Source organism: Pieris rapae, chromosome 21, assembly GCF_905147795.1.
Source record: "Pieris rapae chromosome 21, ilPieRapa1.1, whole genome shotgun sequence".
Taxonomy (NCBI): Eukaryota; Metazoa; Arthropoda; class Insecta; order Lepidoptera; family Pieridae; genus Pieris; species Pieris rapae.
The window spans coordinates 2,410,379-2,427,646 of record NC_059529.1 but is presented as its reverse complement, the minus strand read 5'-3'; the positions used below and the strand labels follow the sequence as shown (position 1 = coordinate 2,427,646).

Below are 17,268 nucleotides of genomic sequence, written 5' to 3'. Positions count from 1 at the left end.
CAATAATAACTTTTTTTTTCAGATTTTATCTATTTGTTGTTGCTATTAACACTTCGTTGCAGAAACGTAATATATTTGACACTAGCTGCTTCCGCGAACTTCGTTTCTCCTTAATGCCTAGCCTACCTTTTTAGTACATGCCAACATGGAACATTTTGCTATGCTACCCCCTTTTTTTATTTTTTGGTTGATTTTTTACACCTTGTGTCCGAAAAACCCTAACATCTTACGGTACCCTATTTTTGTTCAAAATTAAATATAGCCTATATTACTAGTGGATAATGTAGCTTTCAAATGGTGAAAGAATTTTTAAAATCAGTCCAGTAGTTTATGAGCCTATTCATTACAAACAAACAAAGTTTTCCTCTTTATAATATTAGTGTAGATAAATAAATGAAAAGGAGGGCAAATGGCGGCCTTATCGGTTTCGAGCGATCGATTCCAGTCAACCACTTATATAGGTACATTTTATTTTAATTTTTATCGATATTATGGTTGTTTTATGAATTGTATTATATCGTTAGTATTATAAATGTAGTATTCGTTAAAAACAACTGTATACTGAGGCGCGGATCGTAGTTATGGAACATTTTCTTTAATCAATTCTTTTCTTAGCGAACGATATAGAAAAAGAAAACATCGCGATATCGGCGTGACTCAGTTAAAAGATTAATGCAAAACAACCATTGGACAAAGGACGGTATTAATATATTTTAAGCTAAATTTAGAGAGTAAAACTATTTATCTTATTTATTTACACTTCGTTGTTTAAATAAATAAACAGAAATATATTAATAATTAAATAACAAGGAGGCTTTATCGCTTTCGAGTGATTTCATTCAGGCACCACTGGAACTTGTCTTCATACGTATACTGCCTAAATAATCATCCAAATAATGAAGGATTAGGTGATAGTTGACCGCGCGTTTATTTTCCTATGCTCCCTAGTGTGTTTAACACATAGTTATTTATAAATATATTATTAAATTGGTAAACCCAATACACTTTAGGTATAAGGTTCAACGCATGTTAAAAATGCTCTACCGTAGAATGAAAATGTAATTCTAAGATTTCCCTCACACCAAGTAAATATTTGTTTAATTATAAAACATCTGTGAACCCCAAAGACATTAAAAACGACATGATCCCCCTAATTTCATTTTTAAATAACTTCTTCAGAAAGACATTATTCTTTGCGAAAGGGATTTTGAAAAGAAATTGACGTCCACAAGCCGTCCGCCATTAACTGGAGCGAAAAACTTACGAGAGTATTTGGGGTTGTGGCTCACTAAGTTCTCTTTTTAAAACAATTCGAAATCGGAACAGGAATAATCGACCACATTCTTATTTAATATTCTATTATCTTTGACTTCGTTGTTATAATTAGAATTGTTGTCGCCTTATGTGTGTACTCCTAAATATTGTATAGTCTACGTTTTTACCGTTCTGCTGTCATGTTTGTTTTTTTCTGTGGAACTGTTTTAGGAGACCTGCAATATTTTACCTTTATATTTTATTTGACTCTTTACTGTTTCTATTATAGTGACTGTTTGTTTCTAATAAATGAAGATTTATTTTTATTGAAAACGTAAGACCAAGTGCTACGAAGTCTTTGGGCTTTAGCTTCACCTTGGTCTGATCATTTTGAGAAAATGGGAGATGATGTATTAGGTTTCTTATATGGTCATCGGCTGTTACGGACAGATTTTGACTGTATTAAACTTAATTTTTAATATAGACATTGTAAATGATATTCATTTATTTACCAACCCTTTGTTGCCTTAATACAGAAATACAGTATAATTAAAAGAGTTGAATAAAATGGAGGGCAACTGGCGGCCTTATCGCTTTCGAGCGATCTCTTCCAAGCACCCAGCACCCACTTCCAAGCAAGAAAAATTGGAAGAGGTAAAAGTGCAAAACTACATAAGACAAAGATACTTAGACAAAACTAATGTAACAAAAAAAATCAATTAAGTCATACGTAAACAACGATAGGGACAAAAATAAAAAATTAAAATCTGTATGATTTTCTTTTGTCCAAAATATTCATTACGTATTTTTATTTCATTGTAAGCTGACCTTTACAGCAGGAAAGGGAATTCTTTACCAAGTTTTTAATAGAGTCGGCCGCAACCCTTTTATTGTGATTAGTTATTGTATTTGCGAGGGGCAACACCGAACATTGACAATTTTATCTTTTAATGGATATTAAAAATTGAAATTTGACGGATATTCTTTTGGACAAAGAATCTCAACCGAGATTTTGAGTTAATTTTTTAGATTTGACTTTGTCTAACTTAGTGTAGTAGGATTTTCATGACTAAAGAAATTAATTGTATGACAATAAGAACGTATTTTGGACAATTAACTATGTATTTACGTAGAATGTGTACGTAGTTTTACGGCGTAAAATACCATTAACTTTGTAATATATAACTCATTATTTTATATAAAGTAAATTAAATTATGAAAACATAGAATTTACTTTAATAAGTATAAAAAAATAAACGTATTAAATGATTTCTTTGACAACAGACTATTGAAAACAAAAAATTATCTTAACTAAAAAAACATTTCACAAAAAATTTTATCGAACCGTGAACCGACAATGAAAACCGACATGTCTTAGACCCAAAAAGTCGACGTCGTCAGGCACTGGGGGCCGATCACCTACTTGCCTATTAGATTTAAAAATGATCATGTAACAGATTCAGAAATCTGAGGCCAATACCTAAAGAGGTTGTAGCGCCACTGATTTATTTTTATTAATAAGACAGCACAAATATAACCTAAATTCACGTTGTCAAACAAATGCGAGTCTAAGCACATTTTGAAACATAGAAACTCAAATAAAAAACAAATTAACCAATGAATAGCAGTTGCAGGTGAATGGGAGCCATTACGCGATGAAAAGAAGAGTCGTCGCCATGATGGAATATATTAGTAGCATTTGATATAGTCGGAATGAGGTCTCTTGTTTCGCGAGTGTTTTATTAGCGGAGTGGGTTTGCACTTGTTAATTAATACTCGTATGGAAGATGCATTAAAGAACGAATGATATATCTAATAAAATAACCGAAAACTATGCTGGTTGAGCTTTGATTATAGAACTGGGGGCACATTCTCAATGAAAGCTCATGAGCGAGTTGCCGGCCAGGTACGTCTTAAAGTACCCTAAGTTGAATGGATTCGGAAATACTTCAGAGGGTTGTCGATCCCATAAAGAAAAACATCCCTAATGTGAAATCGTCGCCCATGGACATTACCAGAAGGCTCGCAAGTGCTTAGCCGGCCTTTCAAAAATGAGTACGCTCTTTTCTGGAATCCTAAGTCGAATTGGTTCGGAAATACTAAAACTATTAAAGTAAAATACTTTTTACTTTAAAAGGTTAAATTATTGGAACATTGTGAGCCTGATGGCTGAATTCGTGGGCTCGAGTTGAATATCACAAAGTATCACAGCTGTAGAAAAATGTATGTATGTATCTATATTTATTTCTGAAGTAATAAGTTTATAATACATAGCTTCAATCCGGTAAAAAGTGTTTTCTTTAATATTTTTTTTATTATAATTACCTGAGGTGTTGATTTTTCTATAGCCTTCGGTTGTAGCCTTTGCAAATGATTTGGAAGTTTTATTTCAGGTTTAGGTTTCTCTTTTCTACTCTTCGATCCTTTAGTCTTCTTACAATTTCTTGTCATCTGTGTAAAACAATGAACATTAAAATTGGATGTGCCCCAATCTGCCCCAGTGACATCTTTTAAAGAGGATAAAATGTGTCTGCCCCATGCCCCATCGAGGGATCAAGGGACATATAAAGAATTGTCACATCTCTGGATAGCCTATCTTTTGATAAGATTTAGAGATACATGATCATGTATTGGGGCTTTTATGTAAGTGATAATTAATTTACAAAGAAGTTTCACTTTCACTTCTTTTAAGGTACATTTTAAGTGTGTAATATGTGTGTTGTGGTTGTAACTGGCCTTGGCTCATACGGGCCTGAATCTTCTGATTGTGTGTACGTCAAACTTAAATGTAAAAAGCTGTCAGACCAATTTTTAATTGCAACTTTAATTTGACAATATTCAATTCAATATAGGAGTATACATACTATATTTAGACCCCTAAACCTTTAAATTATTATTACGGTGGACCAAGGCGTCTTAAAAGAAAGTTCCATCGATCAACTAAATATGGATCTATAAAAAAGAGTAAGTCGTGTATCAAAGAAGTGTTTATTAATTATTAAAATACAAATGTTGGGAATTTATTTTATAAAAATAAACCAGCCATCGAATAATAAAATAACTTATGAACTGTGAAGGCTACCATTAAGTTAGAGATATTTTCTTCCAATTGCGCCAAAGAAGTCGGCTTATTACCGTAGACTTTAGATTTAAGATAACCCCATACTAAAAAATGCATAGTGGTAAAATCAGGACTGCGTGGAGGCCAATTTATGTGACCTCAAGTGATTCAAGAGGAAGGTTTATATGTGTAATAACATCCATTAAATAGCGGAGAACTACTGGTATTTTCGAGGTTTCTAATGTGATGTCGTAAATAATTACATTTTTTCCGCTTACATTGCATATGCAGGCTGAACCCTACGAGTTTTATCAAAATAATGTACTAAGTATTGTACACATTGAAAAGGTCTACAGAAAAGTCCGTGATGGTATATGTCTATCTCTTATGGATAAACCACAATAACTTTTTTTTGTCATTAACTTTTTACGACAAATAAAGGCTAATTTTCGAAGCTAACGAAAGCGAAAAAACCAATACAGCATTAATCCTTAACCAATTAAATACCTTGAATACATTGTTCATTTAATATAGATCTATACACCCCATTACAGCTTATTTAGCAGTGATCGAACGCGTAAATTATCGGAGCTTTCCAGCGCCGGAAATAACAATACATAATAAAAACCTGCTTTTCATCAGCATTGCACCCGTGCGAAGCTAGGGCGGGTCACTAGTTAAGTTATAAAACAGACGCTCTCTAGGAAAGCTTATAAAATATCGGATTATCTAGAAGATAAGGAAGCTAGGAAATTAAAAATAATTTGCTCCGGGTATTTAATTTAACTGTAACTTAGGTAATATAAAGAGTGCTTCGACGTTGCTTCGTCCTGCTGGAACCATGTTCTTTGGTAATAGCTGGGAAAGTTTTGAAGTTCAGCTAAATAAAGGTATACTTTCTTTTTTTTGATGTAAAGTGATACCACCGCCCATGGACACTCTCGACGCCAGAGAGTTCGCGAATGCGTTGCCGGCCTTTTGAGACATCCTTAAATTTCTACAATAATTATACATACCATTTGATCATTCCTTCGTATAATTTCCAGTTGTTGCTCTTGCGCAATCGCTTGACGCACTGTGGGATTCGTCTTTACGCGATCCGTATTTTCTGATGAAAAATTATTTATTTAATTTTTTGTTCAAAAAATCGTACAAAACTGGCATTTATTATAGTTAAGTTTTAATTCAGAAATACTTAGATTATGTATCAAATTTAGTTTTCTTTTAACTATAAAATTTAATTAACAAAAAATAAAATATATCAAGGATCTCGGTTTTCAAATTTCAACAAAGCCAAAAAAATATTCCAAAAACATAAATATACCCATAAATGCGACACGATGTACGTTGGGTTCTAGTACGAACGCGTACAATCCCTCAGGTGTACGTTGCTGTACGTACTGCAGCCCGTAGTCGCACATTGCGCCCGCGCATATCGCTACCGATTTCTTTTCGCTTTCACTACAAAGCTAAAAAATAATATAATATATAATCAAAATATATAATATAATAATATAATATAATTATAAAATAATATAATATATATAATATAATATACATAACAATATATAATATAATAATCAAAATTTATTTATATAACTCACACAAATATACAGTTATATATAATATTTAAAACTTTGCGTGTGCACTCTAATTAAAGGTTTAAGTTGTACGAATAAGTGTCAACAGCGAGGAAATGCACATGCAACATGGACGCACATTTTAGTGGGTACGTTACCGGCCTATGAGGGAAGAGTACGCTGTGCATGAGGGTAATTTTTTTACGGATGCAACGTCACGAAAATGTGCTGCGTTTTTGTCGAAGAAAAGGGAGACAGCGGCTAAGAGAGAGTGAGAAAGGGAGATCGAGAAAAAATATACGCTATTGGTTGATGTATTTAGTAGAAACATATTAGAACTTTAGATGGCAATTCTGTCGCATACCGTCTTGTGCAGTAAACGCAGATTTCTATTTATTTATATTATCACTAGCTGACCTGGCAAATGTTTTGCCATGTATATCATTTATAATAAAAAATAGGGGTTGATCGTAGAGGGTTGAAAATTTAGGGTTGTATGTATTTTTTAATGTTGATAAAGAAATAAAAATTTATCTAAAACTTAAAAAAAAATATTCCACATGGACTACCCTTAACATTTAGGGGGATGAAAAATAGATGTTGTCCGATTCTCAGACATATCCAATAAGCATACAAAATTTCATGAGAATCGGTCAAGCCGTTTCGGAGTTTAACTACAAACACCGCGACACGAGAATTTTATATAAGATTAGCACGTATATTGTACGTAAACAATGTACATTTGAACAGTGATCATATACTGATACATACATCTATTAAGGCTTTTTTACCTTAGTAGTAAAAATATATTAATTTACAAAGAAGCTTCAAACGAGAAGAAAGAAGTTTTTTTTTAATTGGAAGCGAGTTCGTGGGGTTTCAGTACGCTAGTCCTCAAAAGAAAATATCTTGTCCATTGAAGACTTCGGTGGTGATGAGATGATCATCACCGAAGATGAGATGATGAGGTGTTACATAAAGGTAAATACCTGTATATTCGCTGATCGCAATTGTGGCGATAGCAAATAAGGCAAAAGAGGTATGACGTCCAGTAAGAGGGTTTTTCTCCCGATGAGTACAGATGGAACACTTCCCTGCCATACTGAGCTCACTATACTTTCTAGTTCAGCCTTTTTCCGGAACATCTGGAAAGATGAGATTATATACCTTAATACGTTTTCTGCAAAAACCCACACCTTAGGCACCTCTTTCGAATTAAACAGTACTTTTTTTTTATTTTTTTTTTATCCGGAGCTGGATATATCCGGTTTGGCTGATCGGTTTTAAAGAAAACATTGTTAAATGCCTTTATCGAACCTAATCTGGTGTTCGGCTGGTATTTTTTGTTCCTAACAAAAATGTCTGGTATTTTAATTTAACTTATATAGATTTTCATGGTATTTTTAAATTTTCTAGTAACATTTATGTTCACCTAAATTGCATACATTTAGATAAAAGAGTTTGTAACATATTGCGTACCTAATTCTACCGGCTTGTATCTCTTCAATTGTGTAAGGCCGGCAACGCACTCGCGAGTCTTTTCATAATGTGAGTGTCCATGGGCGGCCGCATCTCATAACGTCATTTAACTCTCCCGCTATATAAAAAACTCAAACTGACCGGTTTAAAACCGGCAGTTTTGACATACTTACATCTTGCGCCTGCATAGGAAACTTGACCCTAAAAGGTTGCCGTGACGCGAGCACAGTATGACATCTCGATAAACAGTAGGGCAACAATCCGTACAACGAATAATTCTGATTTCTCAAAATCCACGCGTATACTAAGTCGTATATACGCAGCCAAGACGTCGTCTCACAGGCGATGTGTAATCGTGCATCTACCCTCGCCGATAAATAATTTTCGAATATACCCTCGGCTAATCTAAAATAAATTGAAGTTTATTAATATATGCGTTATAGATTTCTTTTTAATAATGCTTTAACATTTTTGACGTTAGTGATAATAAAATTTTGAAATAACTGAGTTTACATTAAACAGGAACACATTTTTTACCGCCTTTCCTTAAATGATAGATTACGTTGCTATACTTCTACGTAATTATACAAAATAGATATTGAGGAAAAAGTAACATTTGTCGAAATAGAGATATTTAAGGCCAGATTTATAGGTCTCGGGATAACAAAGGAGTGGAGGATTCCAATATTTTAGAAAATTGAGAAAGATCGGCCCAAGTGAGAGAGAGCCAAACTAGCGAGCTAAAGTGAGAGAGAGAGAGAGTGAAGGAAAACATCGTGAGGAAACCGACAAGTCTTAGACCCAAAAAGTCGACGACATATTGTGGCAGGCACTGGAGGCCGATCACCTACTTGCCTATTAGATTTAAAAATGATCATTTAACAGATTCAGAAATCTGAGGTCAAGACCTAAAGAGGTTGTAGCGCTACTGATTTATTTATTTTATATTGTTATATTATTATGACGTCGCGTGAATATAACTTATATTTAAAATATTATTTATCCCTCTCGCGTATTAGGTAACGTTATTTATTGGTCCTTCGAGCCGGATTTAAATTACCATAGAGATACAGTAAATTTAAAAATACATATATGATTTTTTAAGGTGATGATAATAAAATGAATACCTATCATATTCACCAGCTGCCTGTATTATCTTAAGAGCTGCATTCGGGTCTTTGTCGTTAATTGCGAATATTGCCTGGAGCGCTTGCATCATTGTCTTATTGCAGTCTTTCATACCAAACGATGTGTTTTCTAGATCGTCTATATTTAACTGAAAAATATAAAATCAATAGAATTTAAATAGTATTTACATTAGGTATTTTTAATGTAACAGGAGGCAAGTGCCGAGTGAGTGCCAATAGATACATTGCTAGAAAGCTTGCAAGTGTGTTGCCGGCCTTTTGAAATATATGATTCAAAAACTAAAATTAATCTTAACATTTAAGAACCGTAAAGTTATACACATAATGTAATAGTATAGAAACAAAAAAACCAAGCTTGGCTTAGTTAAGCAATAGCAATTACTTGAATGTCAAAACTGACATTATCGAGTTGATGATTACTATTTGTGAAGATTAAAATTGGCCCATGTATATATTCATCTATTTTTGTATTGTGCTGTGAATCTTCTTATGAATAAATAAATGAAGCAATCGAAACAAAGAATGTAATGTAATGGTGAATGTGGTAAATCACAAAACAGATTGTATTTTATTTTTACTTATGTAACTTAAATGACGTTGTGGTTTATGACATTTTCTTTTGAATTATTGTATGTAAAGGGAGGATAAAACTTGCTGAGTTTCTTGCCCGTTCTTCTCAGAACAAGACCTGGTAGTCTTGCGAACGGATGGCGTAGTTTTGCTCTTTCGCGAATTTTGTAAACGTTTTTGACATTCATAAGCATGCCTTAAGTCGCATCTGGACTGAATAAATAAATTTTGATTTATGATTGATGATGATTTGTCACTCGTCTCACACATTATAAGAGGAAATACTTACAGGTTTCCCGCTCGCCCTACAAAAACTAAGTACGTGCAACGCACTGCGTACGTCGCCCTGCGCACGCGCAGCCAACGCGGTTAACAGCCGCGGATTGATCGTTATGTGCTCACGCTTGGCCACTACCCCCAGACGAGCTGACAGACGAGCCTGGCTCACCGCATTCACTGTTACGATCAGTGCTATTGGTCTGTGGAGTTCATTTATAATCTGTATAGCAAATTTATTTCGATTTATTGAAAAAAAATATTCACACACAATTTGACTTTTGAGTGCCTACTACATATAGTTACAACATATACAAATATTTTGATACGACTAAATAAAAGGACATGTGTAAGTACCTAAGACAAACACTTAGGCATAAAGAATAGAAAAAGATAAAGCAATTAAACGATTAAAGAGGATGAAAAGGACAATTGAAAAAAAAATGTGAGCTGTCACGGGACGACTGGCAGATATGAAACATCGAAATTATTTTGTAAAAGTAATATGCAGAAAAGAACAGATTGTGATAGGAACTAAATATGTCATAATGATAAAATAAAATATTACGATTTTTTTTCCAGATAACGATGACTATTTGTTGAATAAACATTATTTTCATTAAATACATTTTAATGTGAAATTTACTACTGCATTTAGACTGTATATCATATAGCGTGGCGACGCGTCGCCACGGCATGCGTCGCCACGCCAGAAATCGGTTTTACGTGCGGCTATAGATGTTTCACATCAAAAAGATATTCACACACAATTTGACTTTTGAGTGCCTACTACATATACATATATGCAACATATACAAATATTTTAATACGACTAAATAAAAGGACATCTGTAACTACCTAAGATAAACACTTAGTCATAAAGAATAGATAAAGATAAAGCAATTAAAAGATTAAAGAGGACGAAAAGGACAATAAAAAACAAGACAAGAATCGCGATAGTTTCAGTTAGATTAGTTAATAATAATAAAAAGTCTTTATTCATTTTAAGTACATTAAACCTTACATTTTTCAAAATGTAAGGTTTGGAAACCCTTTTAAGCAAAAAATACCTGTTTCCCAGCTTTTCCATAAACAAACTTAATTACTTATAATAATGACATTATTTAACCTATTTCTATGAACCGTTTCCTTTTTACAGGTAACCCTTGTACGTTTTAGTAAAAAAAATAGCATAGAGATAATAAATAAATGTCCCTATTTACCTAAGTGGTCGCAACGAAGTCGCATATAAATCGTTACAAATAGCGATTACTGGACGCCTTAAGGGATGACTTTTGCCTTTCTTCTTGCCTTCCTCCTTCAAACTTGCCGTACACCATTTTACCAAAAGCTCCACTGTTTGCGTTGGAGCGCCATCTATTTCATCTGAAAATATTTAATATAACATAATATACATAATCATCATCATCATCATATATACCACGTAAATAAATTTTTTTTTAACATTGTACATATGATTATGTTTTGTGTGTGTTTCACTATTTTTTTAATTTGTTTGCCTTTCATTACGAGAAGGGCTTTTTTTACAAAAACAGAATAGTTAGGTAAGCACCTAACTAGTCTGTTTTTATAAAACTTTTTTATTTGTGTTATTTATTAATACAAAAAATACTTATAACAATCTAAATATAAAAAAACAAAATCGTGTCGCCATCACGTATAACTCAAGATCGGCTAGACCAATGTTATCTGTTTTTTGGTGGATTCTTTAAAACTCCGAATAGGAGAATAAGTAATAAAATATCGGATCTGTTATCGAGTAACAATAAATAAATAAATAGATTTTACGAATGCAAACAGATTGTGGTGCCATCTGTTGACAAAACTACCCATCATTTTAAATTCCTGCCAGTTCAAGAAATTCCGATCTTTAGGTGAATGAGGAGATGCATAACCAGGCTTTGATCTTGATCGAAGACATGTGTTACCTCATCAAAAAGAGTTTCATATCAGAAAGTGCTTTAACATGCAGTATCGCAATATTGGCACTAGAGAGAAGAGGCCTAATGTTTTATTTATTTTAATTTAATTAGGGTTATAACATTAAAAGTTCTATTAATATTATAAGCCTAATGAAATCCTAAAATAAGTTTAACTAAAGTAACAAGGATACTATTCAGGATGTGCTGCCAGTCCTTGTAGCGATATGGATGAGAAGGTGTTATATGTTCTGACTGACTGTTCAATGTATGGATACAATAGATTTAACATTGCATAAAAGTAACGGAGACGAATTTAAAGGAAATAATGTACAACATTAAATTAATTATTTTGGGATTTGCTGTATAGGTCATACAAAAAGTAGTTAAAAGAAATAGGTAGTAGTGTTTTATCATCCGAGTTACCAATACCATTTGTATTTAATACCTCCGACGACTACATAGATTGTTTTTCTCTATTTTTTCGATTTTTTTTTTTTTATATTTTCTAGATTATTATTTATCTATTATCTAGGAAATATTAAAAAAATAATAAAATATTAAAACTAAATAACTCTTTACCTAAAATAAGACAATTTGGTCGTTTATCAGCATCGAGGACAGATCTCATAAGAGTGGCGCTTTGAAGCGCTGTCTGAAAGGATTCTGTACTTCGCTCGTCCGATGCATTCAGTTCCACTGGCCTGTAACCTGACAGAATATTGTGACAAAACTTCTTTACACAGATTTCCCTATTCTTAATTACTCTCGCTTTTTTACGGATTATAGTTATGTATTATTGTATTTAAACTTATAATTATTTGTACATAATTTTAAATTTAAACCGACGTTTCGCGTGCTTTACAGCGTGCGTGGTCACGGTGACTGAAGACAAAGGTGTTAAATGTCAAAAAGTATTACAGCTGCAGAAAATGTTGTGTTATCTGTATTTATTTCCCCGGAGTTGGTATCGACTAAAAGATGTAGGGTTTTTGCAGAAATTGCTAGTAAATAACTAACAAATAATGCTAAAATAACTAATAAAAAAGTGTTTTTCTTTAAATGTGTAAAAGTTATGTAAATAGAAGACAATACTACTCTCGCTTGTAATTTTGAATATTTTTTATATGAAACCCTGTAGATTTTTTGTTGTGATTTTTTTTAAATTAATAACTTAGATGTTATTGTGCGCTCACAAATTATGGTTGCCATATTGCATGCCATCCCTCCAAAAATATACAAAATGGAAAAATAAAATAATAATCATTTTAAGAAAACAAAATATCATTTGTATACAAATTTTATGTATCTTCAAATGGTAAATGTGTATAATTCTAAATAATACAAAGTATCTTATGTATCCTGCATGTATTAGCAGTCTACAATATACACAAAATACATAAGCACCTCCAAATATATACAATTTGTATTCAATTAAACAAAGCTATTCTTTCAATATGCATTAAATAATGTATTACCTGAATCAAAGATATGTTTAAAATTAATTTGAAAAATATTTATATACAATAAATATTAAATGTCTATAGAAAATTTTAAATAATATACTACAATTATAATAAAACATAATCCTAAGAATATGTCAAAACAAATTAAATATTACCTGCAAGTTTAGCCAGTAAGTGGGCTAAAGTGGTTTTACCAACTCCGGGAGGTCCGCAAAGTAAAGCCACTTTGTGATGTGGTCTTCCATCTTCATCCATCACTACTTCAGTCTCTTTCTTCCCTTTCCACTTATTTGTAAGTTGAAATTGTCCAGTTCGCTTTACAAATTTATTCTGTTGTTGTGGTTCTTTGACTATCACATCCTTCTTGAACACTATCTGTAATTTATAATAATAGTAAACATGATATAAAAAAAAAACAAAAAAAATATAGTAATTGTATTGACTGAACAGAAATGGAAAAAGAAATTGTGATTGTAAGAGAGTCGCACGCTGAAGCCACTAGGCCAACACTGCTCTCAAAAGAAAAAAGCCTTTAATATTATTGCTCATGCTGCTTTATGTGTACATTAGTCACAACTTGTTTTGTTAGTGTTAACACAATATTAAAGTTAAATAGTAATTACAACAAAATTATAATTTATTTCCACTGGCAAATGAGCTCTATAAAACCACTGAACACATTGTCTAAATACTATACCCAATTACATATTTACCTTAATTTGATTATTTCTATTTATTTTTTTAATAATCTTTAAAATATAATGGACAGCAATTCAATTCAGCTTTATATTCCATCACAATACAGTGCAAATAATAGAAGATACTAAGGCTTGTATTTTAGAATTACTTAATAATTTTATTTTCCTTTTAAATTTACGACAATAATTTTTTTAAATTAATTTTTCTATACAGTATCTAATGATGTATTTAGCTCTTACCTTATCCCACAAATGCAGCCAATGCAATAAAGCTCTATTTACAGGTTCTTCTGAGAGAAGGTCTATGTATGAACTCGGCCTGTACTTGTCTACCCAAAGGTCAATATTTTCATTTATGGGTGTCTCGATAACATCTTCATCCAATTGATTTGTCACTTGAGTTTTATTTTCTAACTGAAATTCAAATCATTCTATTTTTATAATCATTTAACAATGTAACAATATAGACTCAACACACATGCAAACTTTATTATGTTAATAAAGCCTTTTATATTTCATAATATAATAATAAAAAGCCTTGGAAATATTTTGCTATGAATAGCCAATCCTGCTACAGAAAAGTTGTTGAAATTGATAATACAAAACATTTTTAAAAATACTTTTCAAAGATAGAGTAGTACTTAATAGTAAAGTAGTAAAGGATAGAAAGTAAAGGATTTTGTAAACATTAGTCAGTTTACTTATAATACAACAATACTACTACAAGATTCTTTAAAAATGCTTACTAACAATTTTCCTGGCCTCTTCCCACACATTAGCAAGAGAAGCATGTAGGGATAATTCATTGGTACAATTATCCAGTGATGTATTCCAGGAATCTTCAGATTCTAGCTTTACATAAACACGATTGCCATCTGAGTTAGTTAAAGCCATAAAAGGCCAGCTGAAATAAAATATAACATATAGATTATAAATAATATAAAAAATAAACAAAAAAAAATCTAATCTAATATTGTAACTAATTTGAAGCAGTTGTTGTCTAAAATAAATATTTATATTGGTTTCTAAGTTTAACAAAAAGCATTACAAAATAGACTACAACTTTTTAAGCTAAGTAAAATTACTATTTATACTAATCATATTAGTATAGTTTTAAAACTTGGAAATAAAACACTTTTTGAAAACATGCATTTTAAATTTAAACTAACCTAGGTATATCTAAAGACAAATTCTCTTTTACATTGTAGAATGATTTGGTATCTGCTTGTATTCTATTACTTGGTTCAGTTAACATTTGCCTCAATCGTCGTCCCTCTATTATCTTACTAATCAAGTCAAAATCACTTTCTTCTTCAGTTTTTTGTTTTTTGTTTGGCAATTGTAGACTTTCAAAATCAATATCTCCAATATCACCGAATAACTCTTCTGCAGTCCTCTTATGTGAAAGTCTATCATCTTGTGAAATAGTATTGTCATCATTGTTAATAAGTACTTCGTCTGTACTAGGTATGTTTATATCTTGGTTTAATGTAACAGACTTTATTGGGGTACTAGAAAAATCAAGAGATCTTTTAGCTAGATTCATCTTTTTTCTAATTGGATTTGGATCTGCAAATATAGGGTATATAAAGCAAGTTATAATACTAAAGATGTATGATTTCATATGGATAAAAATAGTCAGAAGTTAACTGAACTAATTCCGAATTTTAATACCAAGTGTTGAAACCAAAACTATATTGTATTTTAGCGTATATGAGTACAATATAAAACTTGGTTCTGATTATAAATTTTCTTGGGGTTTACAAATGTAAGTAAGTTTTATTTACCACCACGATCGTCGACTTCTCTCATCATCTCCAATTCATCTGAGTACATAAGTTCATATTCTTCATCAGGATCAGGATATTCACTCATTGTGATATTTTACGATATCTTTACAACAGATTACTGATGACTTCTGCTTAAATTTGTATTTAAAATAATAAGACGAACTGGATAAACTATTTATTGAAAACTCATATAACTGGAACAGAACACGCAATAAAGTTTTCGTAATTTTTTAACTAACAATAATATTCGATATACTACAAAATTTAAGTTATTAAGTAAATATTACATTCTATAAAAATCTACATAATACAAAAAGAGTAATAAAAATAAACAGTTTCACGCCTTGGCGCGCCACGATAAAGCATAAACTAAAAAGTATAAAGTATAAACTAAAAATTAAGACCATAGAATAAGATGTTTTGAGACTGCCGCAATACCACAGATAATATCTTAGGTTAAAACGATCAACCACAATAGTAATTACATTATGTGGTTTACGCGTTTGGCGCTGCGACTAAAAACCATATCTGTCCATTGATAAAGCTTAAAGGCTCTCTATGCAGTGTCCGAGTGCTATGTGAGTGGTGGTGGTTCATTTACTGACTAGCTGTCCTAGTTTTATTTATTTATTAAGTTTATCAAAATCTTCCAAATCAAATCTACTCGTATATGACAACTGAAGTAAACATAGGTGTTACAAAAAAAATTAAAAAATACAATTAAAACATATATACCAAAAAATAAGCACATAATTAAATAAAATAAAATTAAAATTAAAATTAAATCATCAGCAAAACAGCGAATTATGTTCGAGAAAGACACCCACTATGCTTTCTCTGAAACCGATCAGCCCACTACCGAATATATCCAGCTCCGGATTAGCACTGTTCAGTCCGTTAAAATAACGAAGAATTCGAAAGAGAGGTGCTTGGACTTCTAGGTTTGTTTCGGCAAAAGGAATATGGAGAATATTGCTAATTTAAGACCTAGGGTAATAGGCAATGAGTAAGAGACGACAAGTTTAATATCCTGTAACAGTTTTACAAGAGCCAAGTGCGATCTAGAGCTCCAGACAGTCCCACCAGCCAGCGGGCTCCAAATCGCCTATAATTTCATAAGGATATTTACCGAGTACATTCACTCGACAGAAATTTAACTTCCCGGCCACAAATTTGACCGATTGCATCGTTAGATGACTAATACTGGTCTTAAAAAAAACTGTCGAATATTTAATCTTAATATATATATTTCTTGTGTGCGTGTGTATGTGACTGAACTCCTCCTAAACGACTGGACCGATTTAGACGAAATTTTTTGTGTGTGTTCAAGGGGATCTGGGAATGGTTTAAATTCACAATTTTGTCCGCTGGACAATGTTTTTTTAATTAATTTTCAATTTATTAGTTGTTGTTGATTTTGGAATGTTTTACATTGGATCCGACAGACGGCGCTACCATCGCAGTGTCAAATTTTAAATAATATTCGATGTTTAATTTTAGTCTGTCCCGAAATTTAAAAAAAGTTTTGTTATCATTGTGTTATATCGTGTGTGACCATGTGCTGGATCGTTAGATATTGTCATAACATTTGAATAATAATTTTCATCAAAATGGCTTATTAAAAATTGAAATTTTGAAATTAAAGACGTGTAGACAGGACAACGTCTGTCGGATCCGCTAGTATTATATAACTAGCACTAGCGAGTTTTACAGAAAACAAAGAAAAAAAGCCTTTTGGCTGTTGACTAGCTATCTATTACAAAAATATTATTTTCTAAATTTACTAGTATACATAAATAAATACACGTATATAACGTAACCAATTAGTTAATAAAACAAATAATTGTATATACGAAACTTTTTTAATAATTTGGTATATTTACAGAATGGTAATAACAAATGTGAGTATGAGAAAAGAAGTTTTCATTGTACCATTTTAATTACAATCGTATTCACACTGTAGATCTCAACATTGCTTATTTTTTTTGTTTATTGCACTAACAGAT

General features: G+C 31.8%; 1 protein-coding gene across 1 annotated transcript in view; it reads right to left on the bottom strand.

Annotated features, from left to right (window-relative positions):
* The window catches only part of LOC110995472 (chromosome transmission fidelity protein 18 homolog), a 33,361-nt gene extending 17,761 nt beyond the window's left edge, over positions 1 to 15,600 (bottom strand). The window contains exons 1-14 of the mRNA XM_022262650.2: positions 15,260 to 15,600; positions 14,642 to 15,041; positions 14,223 to 14,376; positions 13,713 to 13,886; positions 12,930 to 13,149; positions 11,891 to 12,019; positions 10,592 to 10,754; positions 9,382 to 9,571; positions 8,502 to 8,650; positions 7,548 to 7,779; positions 6,885 to 7,040; positions 5,640 to 5,784; positions 5,332 to 5,423; positions 3,580 to 3,705 (exon numbers count right to left, since the gene is read on the bottom strand). Coding sequence (XP_022118342.2) covers positions 3,580 to 3,705; positions 5,332 to 5,423; positions 5,640 to 5,784; positions 6,885 to 7,040; positions 7,548 to 7,779; positions 8,502 to 8,650; positions 9,382 to 9,571; positions 10,592 to 10,754; positions 11,891 to 12,019; positions 12,930 to 13,149; positions 13,713 to 13,886; positions 14,223 to 14,376; positions 14,642 to 15,041; positions 15,260 to 15,347 — 2,418 coding nt within the window. The 5' untranslated portion in view covers positions 15,348 to 15,600. The remainder of the gene's footprint in view (positions 1 to 3,579; positions 3,706 to 5,331; positions 5,424 to 5,639; positions 5,785 to 6,884; positions 7,041 to 7,547; positions 7,780 to 8,501; positions 8,651 to 9,381; positions 9,572 to 10,591; positions 10,755 to 11,890; positions 12,020 to 12,929; positions 13,150 to 13,712; positions 13,887 to 14,222; positions 14,377 to 14,641; positions 15,042 to 15,259) is intronic.
* Positions 15,601 to 17,268: the final 1,668 nt, after the last annotated feature.